Here is a 19,894-nt window from a genome sequence, read left to right as displayed (position 1 = left end):
GACACTCGCTTCTTGTATTATCGATACACTATCAAAAACATTAGAGCAACAGAGGTTATCAATTATACTCTGGTGCGGCGGGTGTAATTATCTGAATAGGAACAGTCCTCTCCAACGTCTTATTAATAATAAACCAACACTACCACCACTGAACAGAAATTTCCGATTAAAGGTCAAAAATCGAAATATATATCTTCTAGGTCAATATTATGATACTACTAAGTAGGCAGGATAAACATTTTTTTGGACTGTATATTTTTCAAAGGATTTTCAAATTTAAGACTATAAGGCTGGAAGGGTCGCAGTGCATTTAAGAACAATAAAATATTCTAATAGAGAATTATCTGTAAAAATAAATTTTGATGGGGAATACACTCCTCTTCCTAGACGTCAGAAAAAAATATAAACTATTGTCTGAGAAAGGCTCCACTAAGCAAACGATTTCCAAACATATTCAGAAACTGAAGTGTTGTTATATCTTATTGATTGAATTTGAGTGGCCTCCAATCTTTGGGAACGTAATAAAACTATCTTTATAATCACGAGTATATTTTAAACTTACACATTCAATAACAATAGTATTTAACAGAGTACTGACCTCCGTCAACATTTTGCTGACCTTAGTATATGTGTTTAACAATGATACTTACTTTTTTAGATGCAATAAAAACCGCCTATATCAAATTAGTAGGCATTACTTTTTCCTGATACCGCATAAGTACAGTAAATTTTACAAAGCTCAAAAATCTGGGAATTTGTCATCCCAGTAACATCAGTCATAACCATTTTCATGTTAAAATAAAAAAAATCTGATCGAATCTCCAAATTTTAATTGTAATATTCCGAAAAGTTCTTTCATAATTTTTTTCTCAATTTAAACAAAACATTGTTAATAATCGAAGTAAGTCAGTTAAGAACGAGGAATGTAGGCAAACGTTCCAACAAGCGCTTGCAGTACTGGACAGATAGCGAAGAAAGGGACCTGAAAAATTGGTCAAATACTCTCGTCTCCATCAATAAAATGCATGACAAGTCGTTTTGATTCGCAACTATTTTGGCCACAAAGTCTTCTTGTCTGTCTACATCTGCTAATCTCCATACGACTTCCGGGTCTATTAAAAGTGAAACATTTGACACCATTCCTGATATTTAATAAGCAGATGAAAGCCTTTAGTCATGGTTAAAATGTTGGGATAAGTGCATTGCTAGCCAATAACAATACTTGGAAGTAGATTGTATCAAAAGAATTTTCAACTTTTTGGGAGATAAATAATTCAATTTTAACATTTTTTTATGCCGGACAATTAAAAAAATCTGCCCGTAGGTTTCAGTTCTTTTAATTTGAACCTACAAATAAAATAAAAGACGACAAATAAAAAAAATTTAATCTGTCAAAAATAAATTATTTCAAATATACATAAGCTTATAATATTTATATAACAGATGGGATACAAAATACGACGATCAAATAAATCATACGAAAATAATGATATATATTGTAAATGATATATTTTTTTATTTAAAGTATTAGGATAAATATTACAAAAAAAATGCTTCGGTATTTAATTGTTTGAAATATTTAGAGAAATTATAAGAGGCAGTTATAATTAAACATTTAAATCTGTTAAAAAAGATTTTGTACACTAATCCCTCCATTCCACCGGGAAAACTGCCAAAGAAACGTGAGACATATACAAGTAACATTCAAAATATTGTCTCTGAGACGTAGATATATCTATTAAACAATTAATAAAAAATTCTAAATCAACTTTACATACATTTATAATATTCTATAATGCTAGATATTTTAATTGGGATTTATTTCATATTTTATCGCCCAATTTAAAATATCTCAGTGATAATCAAATTTACAAAATTTGATTACATTTTTATGTAACATATATATGTTTATTCCTACACTGTATTGGAATTTTTTTGGATACGGGAATATCAATGTGAAATCTTCAAATCTACTAGTGTTATTTTCCAATTCCACTTTACCTGAGTACAGTTGCTTATTCATTTGCTTTTGCGCTTCTGTTTATCAGGGATAGGATGATCAAATAAGAGAAGAACTATAAACTGGAGACAGTAATTGGCTACAAAAACCTTGAACCGATAAATATAGACGGATTAGTAAATACACACTAAATAGTAATAGTAGCAGATACATTTGATAAAATGGATAAAAGAAAAAATCCAAAAGGTAAGAAAATGGGAGGAAAAAAAAGTAAACAAATGGATAGAGATAATAGACTGAGACCTGAGAATTGAAGTAGATATCAAAAAATCCGAAAGGTAGTAAACCAAAAAAGGGAATGTAACAAAATAACAGAAGCAAAGAGACATAAGAAGGAAAGAAAGATTTAAGCAAACTTGGCTAGAACAATTATCACAGGAAGATGGAAAAAAGGGAAAAATAATACGATAAATGAATGAAGTCGCAAAGGACCAGTAAGAATGTGAAAACTAAAATCCCAATACTCTGACCGTCTATTCTTGGCCAAAGTTGAGTTGGACATATGAAATTCAACATTTCTGATTTTATTAAGTTGAATTGAATTATTCTCATAAACATGTAAACCAAGTAAAAGTTAAAAACTTTATTGATAGACTTTTGATTTTATAAAATAGGGAACTGGTTTACCAGACCTTCCAAAAATCACATCGTTTAATCATTCATTTGAAAAAGAAATACATCTCTCTAACGGTTTTTAAATATCACATTAAAAATAAAAAAAAAAGATGTTAAATTATGGACCAGCTGTTTTTTTTTTTTTTGATTTACCGAAAATTCACTATTTTTGATATGAGATGCTTTGTGATATTAATTGGATACATTTGGCATTTTTTAAGTACAACCTAACCTAAAATATACCTCTCCACTCTTGTTTTGATACTGATTAATTCTAATGATGACTAAACTAATGGGAATATAATTTATTATGAATTGTAATTAAATTTAAAGATTTACATTGATATTAATTTTTTTCCAATACCGTATATTAAAAGAAATCGATATTAAGAGATCAATATTCGAGATAAATACAGAATGGAAACAAAATGAAGATTTGGTAGTTTGTTTCTAACATGACTAAATCAATTTGCAAACTATTTAATTAGAAATAAGTTTGCTAAAACTCGATATATCGTTTTTAGTCTAATTTCTCAACTTATTCAGACCGTAATTGTACTAAAAAATCCATATTTATGTATAAATTCATACCACTGTAAAATTAAAACAAGAAATAGCAATAATCAACGGTATCCGGTATGAATCCACATTTCGGACTTTGTTTAAGATCTTACATAAACAATATATCTTTTAATAAAACCCTACTTTTACCCTTTAATATTAGTATACAAACAATTTAACACATTTTATAAGATGCATTCTATACATAATACTTCTAGAACATCATTATTCGTTTCATATACCATCAATTTATCTTAACTTAATTCTTTTTTTATAACATAAGTCACCTTATTCATATATTAAAAATGTATATTAGATAATATACTAACATCAAAATATATTTTCATAAAATCTTGAAAATTGGTCGCGGGTATACAAAAAGCAATCATTATTCTTAAAATATAATACAAAAACGAAGCATTAAAGTGAAATGTTATAATTAAAATTCATTTTTAATCAACCTGTAGGTATTAAATAACGAAACCGCATATGCAGAAAGCTAAGTAGACAAATGTAGCATTGCATAACTGAAAATAGAATTAATATAGGGTCATTCCATGTGAAATCAATACCAAAAAAAACCATTTTCATCCAAATAATTTCAGATTTTTTGAAATTTGGTACAGACTTGGTAAAAATTTGAAAATTTACCGAGATATGTCAACTGGTTTCTGAAATACAGAGCTGTAAAGCTGTCATTTATGTAATTATATTTATACCAAAGCACGAAATCAAAATAATTTCTGAATTGGTGGAGGTGGGTTAGTCCTTTTTTACTAATCATACTATAACAGTAATGCAAAATTTAATTGGGCAGTTCCATTGCAGATGATGATCATATAAAGAGGAAAATTACTAGCAAAAACAGCATTTGTAGAGTTTAACCAGACAGTGATTGATAATCCTAAAGTACAATCTGGCGGTTCTGTTGCGCAGCCAAATATATCTTCTGTTAAACTGGATTTTGATTAACTGATCCTATCATTTGGCAGTAAGCATACACTGTGAGTGTTGGTGTAAAAAAATAAATCCTCAAAAAGCTTATTCTTTTAGGCCTCTATGGTAACTTGAATTAATGAAAAAGGAACTTTACTTCAGAATTTTTTTACCATCCCAAATTAATATTTTTCTCCGTGCTTGATAATACCAGTTAATGGATTTCATTTTAAATACGTACTCTTTGAAAGAAAACATAATTCTAAATTATTTTTCATATCTTAATCTATACCATAACAAAAGGGTATTGAAAACGCTGTAAAATATCACATAACCTTTAGTGTTTTCTGTCCATTTATGACAACTTTACAGACCTGTAATTTAAAAACCAGTAAACATATCTCGCTTCAAAATGACCCTAAGCATGCTGACTGTAAGTTGTAAAGTGTTTTTCAAAGACGGGACCTAAGAAGTCACACTAGCTTTAACTAATTTTAGTCTGTCATTTGTCAACATAAATTAGTTTGAAGAGCCCTAGCTGGAACTTAACTATTCCAGTGGGATGAGACGTCGTAGTATTTTTTCTACTAAATAATGTTCAAATATTAAAAAGAATACAAGCAATGAAGCTTCTCCTCAAAAATAACCTATTGTGATATAAATTTAAAAAGCGGTTTCGTTATTTATAACCAGACCTCATTTATAATATTGTATTTTAATAAAATAATAAATACAACAACTATTTCGTTTTATTTTATAGTAAACTAATATTTGCACCTTCTATTTTATTGAAAGGAAAGTTTTTCAGAATTAAATTCATTTTACAATTATATATATCCTAGATTTATCCTACCTAAGAATCCTTTCAATAATTTTACCTATATTAAGCGGAAAATGCCGATCTAATAATAATTGTCGAAAAACTGATTGCAGCTTGTACAATCTCACCATATTTTTTTTTTCAAAAAAAGAATATATCATTTACATTGGATTTAAATATATACGTTGGGAAATAATTTTGCGAAAGCTCGAAACGTTAAGTCTATACAAGGACATCACAGACCTCGATTATAATTTTTTTGTAAACATCGCCCCACCTTAAAACATATTGAACATCACGAATAAATAGAAATTTGTCTATACACCATAGTAAATGTGTTTTTTTGCAGATTCACTCGTAAGCAGCAAGAGAAAACTCTGTAAAAGATATAATAAATCAGTTGCTGAAATAATATCTATTTATGGCATTCAATAAAAGGACCATATTGAGTACAGCGAATGAAAAGAAAAACAACAATCAAGGAGGTCATACAAAGTCTACCAATGGATCTTACCAATGAAGAAATAAGCATCGGAAACAACTTTTCCATTCATAGAAGAATTAATGGAAAAGAAGATAAATATATAAACATTTCATTCATTCCTGGAGCTTTTATTTAGTACAGAAGCATGCTTCTATAAGAAATTGTTTCAGAAGAAGCAGGAAATCGAGTGAGACGCACTCTGGTGGTGTCCCTTTGGTATGAATTACTACTTTGATACCATTAGATCCAAAAGGCATTTGGCTATAATCAAAAGCAAGCTACACTCCCTCACTTTCTACTAGGGTACAGGTCTTGCTGAAACTAACGGGTGTAGCATCTAAAAGAATAACAAAAAAAGTTTTGGTACAAGAAACTTGTAAAAGCAAGGATCTTTCTTGAAGGTAGCACAGATACTAGAGGAGCATATATGTCTTTTATTGCCGCAAAGCTTTTTTAGTACAGGAAATGCTTCTACATGAGACAATTTCGGAAGAAAGGATAATATGAAAACAAAGCATTTTTGTGGTATCTTCCCCAGTACCTGATGGATAAAGGGTCTAGTAGAAACTGTCTGGTATAGAATCTACAAAAAGAAGAAATTTCAGTTCAATTAGTTGTACAATATTTCCTATTGCCGTACCCAAACATTTCTTGGGACAAAAGTCCTGTAGGATCGAATATTCAATCTCCTTGAAGTCAACAGATACAGTTTACTGTAGATGGAAATAAAAAGGAGCATATATGCTTATTATTGCTCGAAAGCTTTATTTGGAACAGAATCCAAAAATCATTTGGATCTAACCAAAAACAAACCCCACTTGCTACATTGCAGATCACTACCATCTCAGGAAACACCTGATTAACGTGAAGCCTCACCAATCCAAACATACTAAAATTTTCTTCGGATAGGAAACCTAAGAATGAGGATTGTACCTCCTTGAAGCCAGCACATATCCCGATGGAAATGGAGAGGAACATAAATGCCTTTTATTGTTCCAAAGTTTTTTTGATAGTGGGAATTCTTATATAAGAAAAAAAGCATTAAATGTTGCGATTCCAAAGTTTTTTTTTCAAAATGGATTACTTCTTTTGAATTTTGAGAGATCCAAACAATATTTGATTCAAAATCAAAGTAGCTATACTTCCTCACATGCTTCATTGCAGACCATTACTTAGAAAGCACCTCATCATATTGGGTCCAGCTGAAACTGTATAGATTTTGTTGGGAGAAGTATGAAAATCCGATTCACTTGGAAAGTCATTCATTTGCAAAGATAAATGAATTTTTCAGGCAAGAAATTTGTAAAAGCGAGGATCTGACCTTCTTGAAGCCAGCACTGCTTATAAAGAATACAATTAAACGAAATTATTACATGCCATATTTAATTAAAATTAAATGAAATATATTTTACAGATACTTACGAGAAGGAGATCTGGGTTCACTAGATTTAGCGGGTTTAGGTTCGGGTACTGAGTTTAAAAAGTCCCAGATAAGAATAGTGTCGTCATGTGAACTACTGACTATCTGGAATTCATCAAATTGTAATCTAAATACACGTCCTGTATGTTCCTAAAAGGAAAAAAAAACGTTACATATATTAAGAAAAGAAACATTTTAATAATACATGTATTTAAGTTAGAGTAAAGAAGCTAGTTAGGGCATTCAATTGGTTATGTTAGTCTTCTTTTCCTAATAATTAGGCTTTTATCCATATGATTACTAGGTTACCGAATATTCTGGAGTTTTTTCAAAATTTAATGAAGAACTTATTCTAAATATTGGTTGTAAATGAAAAACGTGACAGGAAATAAAGGAAGTTGATAAAAGATGAATTTAGATAATTTTAAATAGAAAATTAATTATAAATATTTTTTTACATCCTTGATTTCTAGAATAAATAGTTGACGACCAATAATAATTAGAGAAAAAATATATTAGAAGGAACTAAAATTATATTGGAAATGTTATGGAAACATGAATACAATTGAGAAATACTTAAAAGTAAAGTGAAAAATGAGTATATATTGATAACACATAACATAAATAGTTGAAACATTTGGGGAAACTGTTCAAATTTTGATTAAATTTAAGACAATTATTTATAATGATATAGTAATAAAGTATAATTCTTCTTACTCCTCTAACTTGACCTATTACAATATGATTAAGAATATTCTGGAGTGTTTTGATATTTTTTTAAAGAATCTACGAAAATATTCGACGATTGACTATAGAAGCAGCACAAGAAAAGAGGAAAAATAGGTGAAAATATTGACTAAAAACCTATTAGCTTCGATTTCTGTTAATAAATAATGATGTATCACAATATTGAACAAAATAATTTATAAAGGGAATAACACTGCTAAATGTATAAAATAGAGGAAATCTGTTATTTTTCATAGAAATTAACTGATCAGCTATGAACGTATTAGTGTAAGGATCATGTATAGCATTATCAAGTGAAGTTACACCAATTAATGAAGTAATTAATTGATTAAATAGACCGGGATGTTGTAAGGAGTTGAAATATATCTTCCTTATCAAAACTTACCACTAATGTTCTTAGGCATAAAGAATTAGTCGGCGCTCTAGGATCTAAAGCTGCCAACAAATCCCAAACTTTAATTTTTCCATCGTAAGCACCACTCACGATACGTTTGGAATCGAATCTTATACACCTAACCAGTTCCTCGTGTCCTTCTAATATTCTCAAACAAGCTCCACATTCTATATCCCATAATCTGAAATAATTATTCAAATCGGACGTTCGTTTACGATTAAATAAATTATATAGTTATAAGAAATGAACTTACCTTATGGTATTGTCAGAGCTACCGCTAACCACTAACCTATCTCTATATTGCAGACAAGCAATACCCCGTTTATGCCCATTTAAAGTTCGCACAAATTCGCATGAAGACGTATTCCACACTTTAATAGTTCTGTCGCCCGACGCGGACACTATATATTTCTCGTCGAAATCGACGACGTTCACTGCCGCCCTATGACCTACCAATACCCTTCGTAACGTTATTTCAGTTTGCGAAGTCATGTCCCATACGGCGATAGAACGATCCTGAAACAAAAAACATTAAATTACTAAAATATTTCCAAATACTACCACTACAGTTATAGAGTAAGTCATAGAGCTTGTTCGATTTCGAATGTAAGAAATTTTTGCAAAAATTGAACGTCCTGTTTAGTGCTACTACATCAACATTCAAAATGACATAATGTAAGTTTCCAAGATACTTTATACAGCTTCAGATCAAATATAGGGGTTATAGACACTAGCTTTATAATAAGATAAATATCGGAAAACTTACAAAAGAATCAGGAGGGACACACCTTTGATTTATAGACCCTGAGACCTGCCCATTTTGCTAAAAGGCTAATTACCTAGAATGAGTAGTACTAACACCTACGGACCTACGCGACACAAGAACACTAAAAAATAGCCTTTTGAAGGAGTCTATGTATTATAGAAGCAGAACAATAAGATGTAGAATCTTGTACAAAATATCTTCTAGGAATAGGTGCCGAGGCTGTAAAGCCAAAACGTCTCCCCAAAACAATCAACAAACCTTGAGAAGGCTTTCGATAAAATACACATGTGGAGGATCTTAAAAAACGGATGAGTAGACATAACAAAGATTGATAGAATCAAAGGACTGTATAATAATATCACGAATGCTATAAGAACAAGACAATAACATTTATGACAACATGAGGGATGTATGCTAATCCCATTACTCTTCTTGGTTCATTTTAATGAAAGCATAAAATAATAATAATGTGGGATATCGGAATGTGTCTTTTTGGAAATGTCTATACAAATTAAACGAGCTAGACAAGAAAAATAAAGTTACCCTGCAATGGATGCAACTCTTATGTGATATCAGCTACAGAATAATGGAAAAAGCATAGGAAATGAAGGGAGATAGGGTAGAAACAATTACTGGGAGAACTTTCTGAGGATGAGACAGGCCAACACTCCTGGGAAACTATAAACAGAGATAATCTGCTGAATGTATTAGCGTGAGTAAGAGCAACCTACAAATATTAACAGGAGTTCTATCGAGCTCTGAAGACGCTAAATAGTTTGAAAATTCTGTTGCAGGATGAAATCTCTATGTGGATATTCTTGAAGTGTGAGACTCTAAGGAACTTTATTGTACTACACCTGAAAGAGTACGAAACAGAAAACAAAGATCTTTGACAATTAAAGCCATTCCACTTTCTGAACTGTTTAAGAGGAGTGGGATTAATTGCTTGGAAACGCTAGGTTCTTAAGTACTGTAGCAATAAAGAGGGACACAATAGAACCTTTGAATTGCGGTGAATATGATACCCCAATATCTACATACATACATACATTGAAATATGTTAAAGTATTAAAACAGCCTATGATATGGTTCTAAAGAAGAAAGAACTATAAACAAAAACTTAGGAATATATAATATAAGAAAACAAAAACAGTAATTACAAATAATGATAAAAAAAATAGACCTAATGGAGCTAAATGAAACAAAACTGGAACAGGTGAATAGCATTAAATACCTAGAATCAAAAATAAAGGAAGAAAAGAAGATGAAATAAAAGAGAAAATAAATTGAAAGGAAAAAAGAAGCAAAAACACATATTTTTAACCAAGTAGTCACTATTATAGTCACATTCAGATTAAAAGAATGGATAACAACACAAAGCTAAAGAAATAAGATACAGATAATGAAGATATCTAAGAAATATAGAAGGTAAAATGAGATTTACAATATATACAGGAAAATCTAAAAACAAAACTTATAGATATTGAATTAGAAGAAGAATAGTTAACATAGTTTGGATATGTTACAAGAATTGTAGACAAGAAGGAAGATCAAGAAAAACAGGGAATGGGATAATATGAAAAATAATGCAGGATCGTTTAGAGAAGTGATCATAGCTCACTTCCACTCACCCCTTACATTCCTAAGAGTAGAAGGGATTACGTAAGTTTCCATGATTTAATTTACCTTTGGCCTTTGAAGACGATAACATAGTTATTGAAACACATAACAAACTGTGTAATGTCGAGTATTGGTGTTGTGTTCTATAAATTTCAACTTACCTTTGAACAAGTAACCATCATACCATTGTTGAATCTAAGATGAAGGACGGCTTCACAATGATGTATTAACGTGTTAACCATTTCACCACTATTCACAGTCCATACCCTTACTGTGGAATCGCTTGATCCACTTATTATAACCTAAAATATAAAATATTGCTAATAAAAATAATATGGAGGTATCCAAAGAATTAAATGAGAAAAATAAAAGAGGTTGGACACAATATTGTTATGAACACGTCCCCTGACGTAAACAGTAAAGCTGGTCCTGTTATATAGTATTAATAGAATCTTAAGTTTGGAAGATCCGGCGGGTAGTTCTCACATTGTCTTTTTTATATAAGGAGTCAATTTCTTTATATTGTTTTTACATTATGTTTTAATAGAATCAATTTTTAAGAAGGCCTTTTTGTTTGTTTACATTCTAGAATCCGAATTATCGAGAAATCTGTTGTGTATAAATTTGTACGAATAATTTAAATAAATTATATGAAGTTAAAAAAATTAGTAATAAGTTAGTGAATGATAGAAAATAGCAGGGAAAACTAGGATCAATAAAATAAAAAATGAGGTAATTATAGAAAAACTCAAAAAGAAACCAATAGGAAATAAAAAAGTTAAAAGATGTTTAAATTGGTTCAGACAAATAAAAAAATACCACAAAGCCTATTAACAAAAGTGACAGAAGCAAAAATATTTAAAAAAAAATTAAGACTAAGACAAACTTAGCTATAACAAGTAGCACAGGAAAGAGGAAGACAAAAGAAATCATTACAGCAGAGAATGAAAAAAATATGGATATTAATGATAAATAAAATCCCAATACTTTGACGCTCGAAAGGTGATAATAGAGTTCTAGAGAAGAAGAACTGAAGTTGATTGACATTTGCACCAATGAGGAGCTTAAGCAGAAGTATTGGTTGTAGTGGAACACTGAAACACAGTATCGTTATCGCTTTTCCATTATAACACATACTCAAAACAGGATTCAGTGCGGTCATAAAAATTTTGACAAAACAAACAGTTATAGAATTGAAAAAATGCCACAACTCACCAGTATCGAAAAGGATTTAGCTAAATTGATAGAAAATTACTAGATTCATGCATTACATTGATTTTATAATGCTTATTTTGCGATTTTAATGTTTTTATTTTTCAAAAAAGGAGTCTTTCACCCAAAACAGTTTGGAAGTACCTGAGCCATACTTAAATTCTCATTTAAGGACTATCTGATTATTAAAACTTTTGAAGAATCATCAGAAAGAAATCCCAAGAAGATCAACCACCCGTGATCTATTCAATCATAGAATTTAAATTAGTTAAAAGATCTGGATGGACAAAAATGAACAAAGTTATTGAGAGCCAAAGAAATGGCGAGAATTTTAGAGAAAAACCTGAAGGGAAAAGAATATCAATCTCCAAGATTTTCTCAGTGAAGGATAGGAAGACATAAAGTAAATAAGCAAAATAATTTTTCCACAAATGATATTTCATACAATAAAACAATTTTCATTGGAATAAATCAGACACTTCTTGATATGTTTAAAATTTCCATAATAGATGGTATCATTATTAATTTACCTTATCATCATATTGTAGACATAATACGCTTCCCGTATGTCCAATCAAAACTTTAGTGCACTGCAGAGTGCTTCTGTCCCATATTTTAATAGTATTATCCCTTAAGCCAGAAACGATTTTCTGATCGTCATATTGCAAACAATATACCCCTTTGCTATTTTCAGATCTACAATTTATACGTTGCAGGATGTGTTTTCCATTCCTCCAATTCGATTCAATGCTGTCAATATCCCGGATTATTTTCGGATACAAAGAACGATAGAAACAGTGCGGACGATGGTTTTCACCTGGCCTTGGTTTGAACAAGTACTGAATCCTGCAAATAAAAGTAATAAATAGAAAACTGTTGGTAATATTTGTAATGACAATTACATTATATGGTCCTTCGAGCCTCTCGTAGGTTCATATCCGGCTCGAAAGAGCGTAATCACGCACATCTATAAAATTCTCATATCACAGGTAATAAAAATAAAGTTTATATAAAAATGAAAAACATTTCAATTGTTATTTTAATTTGATCGTACACCTGAGTAAGTTTGTACAGCCCTATAATACTAGATGGTATAGGGGTTACTTTATATTTAAAACATATTTTCTAGTAAAATTTGTCTACCTATTATCCAGTTTTTTCATTTTTAGATCCACTTTTGGTAATTCGAGCCTGTCGTAGGTTCATATCCGACTCGAAAGACCAGGCAGTGTAATAGCATATATCTATAAAATTCTCATATTACATTTAAGAAAAATAAAGTTTATATAAAAATGAAAAACATTTCAATTGTTACTTTAGTTTGATCGTTTTTTATGTTACACCTGAGTAAGTTTGCACAGCCCTATAATACTAGATGATATAGGAGTTACTTTATATTTCAAACATATTTTCTAGTAGAATTTTCAAGATCCATTTTTGGTACTTCAAGTCTGTCGTAGCTTTATATCCGGCTCGAAGGACCAGACAATGTAATTGTGAGTTTTGGTTCAGTGGTAGTTAACAGTGTGGTTAGTATGGTATATGACGCGTTAAAAAATAAGGATATCATTTATAAACTTGCGTGCATAGAAATCGGCCCGCTGTAAACTTTTAACTTTAACTATTTATATTTTTCAAATTATTCATCTGATTAAAAAAAGAAAGACAAATTAATATGCTTTAACGTGAGTAAAATTTATCATCAAGGCTTATCGTTTATATGCGTAGTAAACGGTAAACAAATGAAACGTGTTTATGTAGTGATTGTAACGAAAATAAAAAATTTTTCAAATATGAAAATTATTGCGTTTTTAACAGAAATTTGCATATTATTCGTTTTTTAGTTTAATGCATACTACACCAAAAAAACCGCCTAAGTTATTGCTTTAATGGCAAATGGTCTTGGTCAGCGAGCTGTTGCTAGACGGATGGATATGACCCGCGCAGCGGTTGAAGAATGTACCAGCGTTATGAGTAAGCTAGATCCTTTCAGAGGCAACCTGGAAAAGGTACAAGGCGATTTATAACCGCTAGTGATGACCGCTTTATTGTGTCGACAACATCGTCATCTTAATGTCGTTCAAGTGCAAATACAGCTCCTTAAAGTGCGAGAAACGACTATTAGTCAGTGGTCAGTAAGATGGAGACTACAGGAAAATAACCTGACCTCTAGAACCCTGCGATTGATCCAAAACTCATCGGCAAGCACAGGATCATCTGAATTGGACGTTGAGGCAATGGGGGATCTGTTCTGTTCTCAGATGTGACCTTCCATGGTAGCAACCGAAGAAGGAAAGTGTACCGAAGACCAAGAGAGATATTTGCAGATTTCTGGTTTGAATACATTATCTGAGGTTCACGGAAATAGAGGTTTAACGGCTGATTGATACATCAAGGAGATTTTAGCAATTCATGTGAAAAAAGTAGGATTTACGATTAGATATAAACAATTGGTGGACTTTTTTGATGTTTTCTGGAGCAATCACTCCAATTGGACGACCAGAACTGTCACCATCATCAGTGTCTGTACGACTGCGTTTAACCTCATCAAACTATGGTTCTTTTCTATGGAGCAGAGTCCGGATAATACTTTTGTTCACTATTTTTTCTTTTGTCATCAAGAAGCAATGATAAATTGAGACACGAAATTGTTTTGAATCCATTTTTTGGGAAATAACAGAAGAAACTTCACTTAAATGGTTGGTACTTCATAAACGCCATATGGATTTGACAATTGCAGCGCCATCTGTGTATCAATCACACGACCTATTGAGTGATGTTATAGTAATAGTACATTCCAAGAAGAAATTTTTTATTCAATATTGTAAGTTAAGTTATTTGCGTCCCATTCTAACTATGTAATTATACAAGGGGAAATTACTTAGTATATAATCACTAGAAAAAGATAGATTAAGTGAAATTCGTGTTTATTATTATTGACGTCAAAGTAAAGATCAATTTGATCGAGTGTATATTCTACATCCTTTTTGCAGTACAACGCTCCTTATTTATGTCGTTGAACCGAACGGAACATTCGACAAATAATTGTAAACATACATGTGTATGAATAACAACAATAATTTTTATTCCATCTTTATTCACCGATAAAATGTAAAATAAAATAAATGACGATAAAGTCCTAGGTCGATTGCACATAATTTTTTTTCATACTTTATTGTGGAGGGATTTAAAAGAATTAACTTAGAAAACGATCAACGAACTTAAATGAACAAATTATATTTACCACATTCGCCTTTCGGCCAACCCCCTCCACAAAGAGTCTGTTCTAACTTTTCTTTCGATGAGCTTCTTCCATAACATACCTTCCGAGATCACTCTGAACCATTCCTTACAAACTAATTCCGCATTTCTCAGGCTATCTGCATCTAAATATGACAGAATGTTCTCTGCCACATGATCCAAGCCTTTCTCTGAAATCAAACAAATCTACAATTCAATATATTATTATTATTATTTAGAGTTCTTTACTGTCACGATTCTAGAATTGCATTCTGGAATTTGACTCTTAGTAGAATGGCATAGAGCTACAAGAATCGAATTCCATAAAACCATTCTAGAATCGTTTTTACTAATAACTTCCATCAAAAATACAACACGTCAAAATAACAATTGTTCACATGTACAAAACATAACCTATATACCACTATTTGTCCATTTAAAAATGGCCACCGTGGGGTAAACAAACACTTTTGGTGTGGTTTGTGAAATGATTTATAGAATTTTATATCTTATCATTATATTACAATATAGTCTAAAAAGCAAGTATAAACTTGAGGTAAATGAACAGGATTTTGACTAAAGCTCTTTTCATCTAATGAAAAGTGATTAACTCCCAACTTAAGCTTTAAATTTGGGCTTGCACCTTGCAGCTGCCATTGGGTTATCATATTTGATAAACTTAAGACTGTCTACAAAACTGCAAAAATATTCAGTTTACGCTAAACGAATTTTACTCAAACTGTATATAAGTCCTCGAAACATCATAAATGAAAAAAATTATAAAACAATCGAACTAGCATAAAAAACCAAGAAAAGCTAACCTGGGTACATACGAGAAAATCGATTGTTTACCCCACGGCCATCATTTTGCCGTAGATCAGCTGTTTTCTTAGATTGCCAATCTGATTTACGTCAAAATGACGGCCGTGGGGTGAAGAATCAATTTTATCGTATGGGTACAGGTAGTATTAGCTTATCTTGATTTTTTCCGTTAGTTCGGTTGTTTTCAGACCAAGTCCCCAGGGGCACACGGCCAAAAAAAATAGAATATTCAATTAATCTACAGTTTGCTATAGGTTTTAGAAAAATTTAATACTCTCTAGAGCGCCATTTTAATTCTGTTATACTCTCCTCAGGCATGAGGATCGATATGGTTGGCCGAAATATATCGCTTTGTTTTCTCATCCGGAGTTCATGTTTGTGGGCCTGAAAGCTTTAAAGAACACAACAGTGGAAATTAATTTCCAAAAAAACTAAGTTATCTAAATTTTGAGAATTACTTGAAAGTTTACTTGAAGACTTTATCCAATTGCAAAAATATTTAATTTACTCTGAATTAATTCCACTGAAAAAGATCTAAAAACCATCTATAAGTCCTCTTAATACCACAAATCAAAAAAAAAAAAATAGTATAGAACAATCGAACTAGCAGAACAAACCAAGAAAAGCTAACCCGGGTACATACGATAAAATCGATTGTTTACCCCACTGCCATCATTTTGCCGTAGATCAGCTGTTCTCTTAGATTGCCAATCTGATTTAAGTCAAAATGACGGCCGTGGGGTAATCAATTTTATCGTATGGGTAGGGGTAGTAATAGCTATTCTTGATTTTTTTTTGGTACTTCGGTTGTTTTCAGACCCGAGCCTATGGGCCTACGTTCCCGGGGACACACGACCAAAAAAAATATTTAATTAATATAGTTTGCAATAGGTTTTAGCAGCAGCAGCGGCAATGACCATGCTTGGTTGCGGGTTTTTTTGAAGTTCTTGTGTCCTACTTCCCTAGGTGTCCCTACTCCTTCAAGGTACTCAAGCCTTTTAGTAAAATGGGCATGACATTCACAGAATAGATACTCTGCTGTTTCCATAGACTTCTCGAAGAATCTGCAGTTGTCGTCCTTTGTCATGCTTATCGTCTTAAGGTGTTTAACGGGGCATTAGCCTGTCAGAAGATCGACCACCAGTTTGATGTCGTTTCTGGTACCACGAGAAGTTCTTCAGACTTCTTAGCTATGAATTTTTTGAATTGTCTTAAGCCTGCACCGTTTTTGTATCTGTTAATTTAACTATCCATTCAGTTTTTTATTCATTTTTTGGCGAGACTGTCTGCTTCCTCATTGCTTGGTATAGTCTGGTTACTAAGCTTTTGTTAACTAGTGATTTTAGAGTTTGTTTACGTTCCCACACTAGGCTATCTTAGAGAATGTGAATGTGCTTTTTAGATAGTTTTATTTCCAAATACTCCTGAGAACATTTTTTTGCTAGCAATTCTTCTTGAAAAATCTGTCTGCGGAAGACCAATGATTGGCGGTCATTAATTAACACTTCGAATGGGATATCTTTGTCCATCAAGTTGTGCTTTTGGTCCATTGGTTCGTCGTTGCTTTCTAGCTTCATCAGTTCTAGAATTCTTAGGTCAGATTTATTGGCTTCAAATTTTCTGTCTGAGCATCGCTAAATGCCTCTTTGTTCACTATAAAGGTGAAGAGGGGGCAGGTTCAGTATAGGTAAAAAGAAGTTCCAAACATTCCTTCTTTCAAACTGTCCAATATGGCACACTTTTCAGCTATGGTTAAAGTTTGGTGTTTGCTTTTCGGCGTAGGTAGCATTTTTATAACGTCCAAAAACAAGTGACCGGCGATTTCACTTTGTTATTAGAGACAATACCTAACGCCAGCAGCAGGGACAGCCGACAATTCGGATTATATAGGTGTAGGATTAGCCAGAATACGGATTATTGAGGCGACATTAGTGTCTATTATAATACTAATTTTAACATTTAACATTTCAACTAAATGTCTGCCAGATTTAATTATATATATATACAAATTGGACTTAAAGTGTCACTTACTTGGCAATAAGGAAATAAAATCCCGTTGCAGCATCGGTTTGAGATAGGAGTTGATGTGACCGTGTTGGTAATGACACATTCTGGCTAAGAGATTTTCTACGAACTCCACTTGATCTGTTTCGCTCCATCTCTCGAAGTATTTCAGACATGTTTCTCTCTCCGTGTTAAATGTTGCAGACGGTTCTTTCTTTCTAGCTGTGTCGTATGGTGGTAGAATCGTCATTGGAAACTGTAATCAAAAATAAAAAAAATTTTTCACAATAATAAAAACTAGTAACAGAAATTTCTAATAAAACAAGTCGTAATTGCAAGTTGGTGGCAGAATAATTTCAATCTGTAAAAATACGCGCATATTAGCCTTAACCTTCAAAAGACACGCGTACAAATTTGACAGCAATCATACTATTGGTTTTTGAATTATAGTATTTTGGATTAAGCCCCTTTGGTCAGTTTGAAAATATATTGAAGCGAAATATTGGCTTGATGAACTTCATTCAGACCTTGTCCTAGGAAAATGGACAGTTGAAAATTGGTTTACTGAGTTTAAACGAGGCGAAATAAGCGCCGAGGATGATGTACACAGTGGTCTAAAAGAGGCTGACGAAAAAAAAAAAAAAAGATCCGCAAATTGAAGGCATATAACCGTAAAATGAAACTTGTAGCGGACACCCTAAAGATATAAAAGGAACGTGTTGGACATATTATTGTAAATGAATGTAGTATTTCTTGCTAATTACATTTTTCTTACCTCGTAAATTTTTTCGTGTCTTACTATTTTCTCTTAAACCATATTCTTATTCACGATATATAAATTTTTCAATTTCTTATTCTTTTCAGCGTATCTTCGCCAATTGTCTTTGCCTTTTCTTTCTTTACGTCTTCTTTCTTTTGTCTGTTCTATTATATTTGTTTCTCTATCTTCGTTCCTTACTATTTCCATATTTGTCTCGATTTGTTTTATTTCTCATTTTCCTATACGCCGTCTGTATTATTTGTCAATTTCTAACTCTTTTAAGTGTATCTGTGTATCGTAACTCCGAAAACCTTGGAAGTAATATGTGACTATATTGATGAAGTACGGGCTATTTCATACAAGGGGATGGTTGTTGGGGTGGGAAGGGTAAGTTTTTGTAAATTTGAGGTCGAATTTGTCATCAGCGACCCCAATTTTCCATTAATATACAATTTAACTATGATTTTCGTATGCGCATATACCAAATCCAGCGTGAATGAGTTATATAGTTAGTTTATTCCGCTTCCGGAAAAGAGTACCAAGAGTTTTACGTATTCGAGTTAATGTTAATGCGCATCTGTTAATTGATTGAATACCTGACAGATCAATTCAAGGTATTTCATGTTCTTTATTTGTCGAGATCTTGGGAAGGACAAACACAATTGTATGAAAATTTATTCGTGAGAAATGTAGATTCAGTTCTCCGTGGAATTGTAAAAAGGTCGCATATTATTAATTTTTTATGACATCATATTTCGTCGACAATTTTTATTTAATTCCAAAAAACTTTTTCGAAATATAGAGTGAAATATAATGGGTTTTATATTTGGCGTCGGTCGTGGATGTGGACCTAGTAGAAGTCGTAAGATTTTATACCGTCTGATACAGGGTGCGGCAGCATAACTTCCTTTTTTAAAAAGTTCGCCATTTAGTCGGTAGATGTCGTAACGGAGTGCTAGTGGTCTCGTTCGAGAGGGGGGACTATAAAGTTTTGTCCCGGCACAGTTCAGTCGCCATCATGCGTTGGAACAGTGAGGAGCGTGCGTTTGCCGTTGAGGTTTACTTTTCGAGCGGATGTTCTGTGATCGCAACCCAGCGCGCCTTTCGGAATCGCTTTAATTTAGCCCCCTTGGCCCCTGTCCCGGACCGGAAATCAATTGTTACGTGGGTCACTACGTTCAGACAAACTGCAAGTGTGACAAGACGAAGAACTGGAGTCCCTCGGCCCATTAGATCACCGGAGAACATTGAGTTAGTTAGAACTTCAGTGTTGCGATCACCACGGCGTTCTGCGCGCAAACATGCGTCTGCCCTTGGACTTTCCGATCGTTCTGTGAGGAGAATACTTCATGATGATCTTCATTTTCATCCATACAAGATGGCAATTGTGCAGGAACTTTCTGAACGTGACTTCAATTCTCGGAGGAACGCGTGTGAGGTTTTTCTGGAAGTCGTTCCTGAGGACGCTATTGT

At 32.3% G+C, this 19,894-nt stretch overlaps 1 protein-coding gene across 2 annotated transcripts in view; it reads right to left on the bottom strand.

Moving 5' to 3' along the window:
• Positions 1–1,367: 1,367 nt before the first annotated feature.
• LOC130441423 (F-box/WD repeat-containing protein 1A) overlaps positions 1,368–19,894 on the bottom strand; it is a 42,723-nt gene continuing 24,196 nt past the window's right edge. For both annotated transcript variants that reach the window (XM_056775104.1, XM_056775105.1), the window contains exons 2-9: positions 17,689–17,917; positions 14,840–15,026; positions 12,126–12,441; positions 10,545–10,685; positions 8,251–8,513; positions 7,989–8,178; positions 6,859–7,006; positions 1,368–5,329 (exon numbers count right to left, since the gene is read on the bottom strand). In XM_056775104.1, the coding sequence (XP_056631082.1) occupies positions 5,304–5,329; positions 6,859–7,006; positions 7,989–8,178; positions 8,251–8,513; positions 10,545–10,685; positions 12,126–12,441; positions 14,840–15,026; positions 17,689–17,917 (1,500 nt within the window). In that variant the 3' untranslated portion in view covers positions 1,368–5,303. The remainder of the gene's footprint in view (positions 5,330–6,858; positions 7,007–7,988; positions 8,179–8,250; positions 8,514–10,544; positions 10,686–12,125; positions 12,442–14,839; positions 15,027–17,688; positions 17,918–19,894) is intronic.

The sequence above is a fragment of the Diorhabda sublineata genome, chromosome 3, assembly GCF_026230105.1.
Source record: "Diorhabda sublineata isolate icDioSubl1.1 chromosome 3, icDioSubl1.1, whole genome shotgun sequence".
Taxonomy (NCBI): domain Eukaryota; kingdom Metazoa; phylum Arthropoda; class Insecta; order Coleoptera; family Chrysomelidae; genus Diorhabda; species Diorhabda sublineata.
The sequence above is the reverse complement of the archived record's forward strand: the minus strand, read 5'-3'. Positions and strand labels throughout refer to the sequence as shown.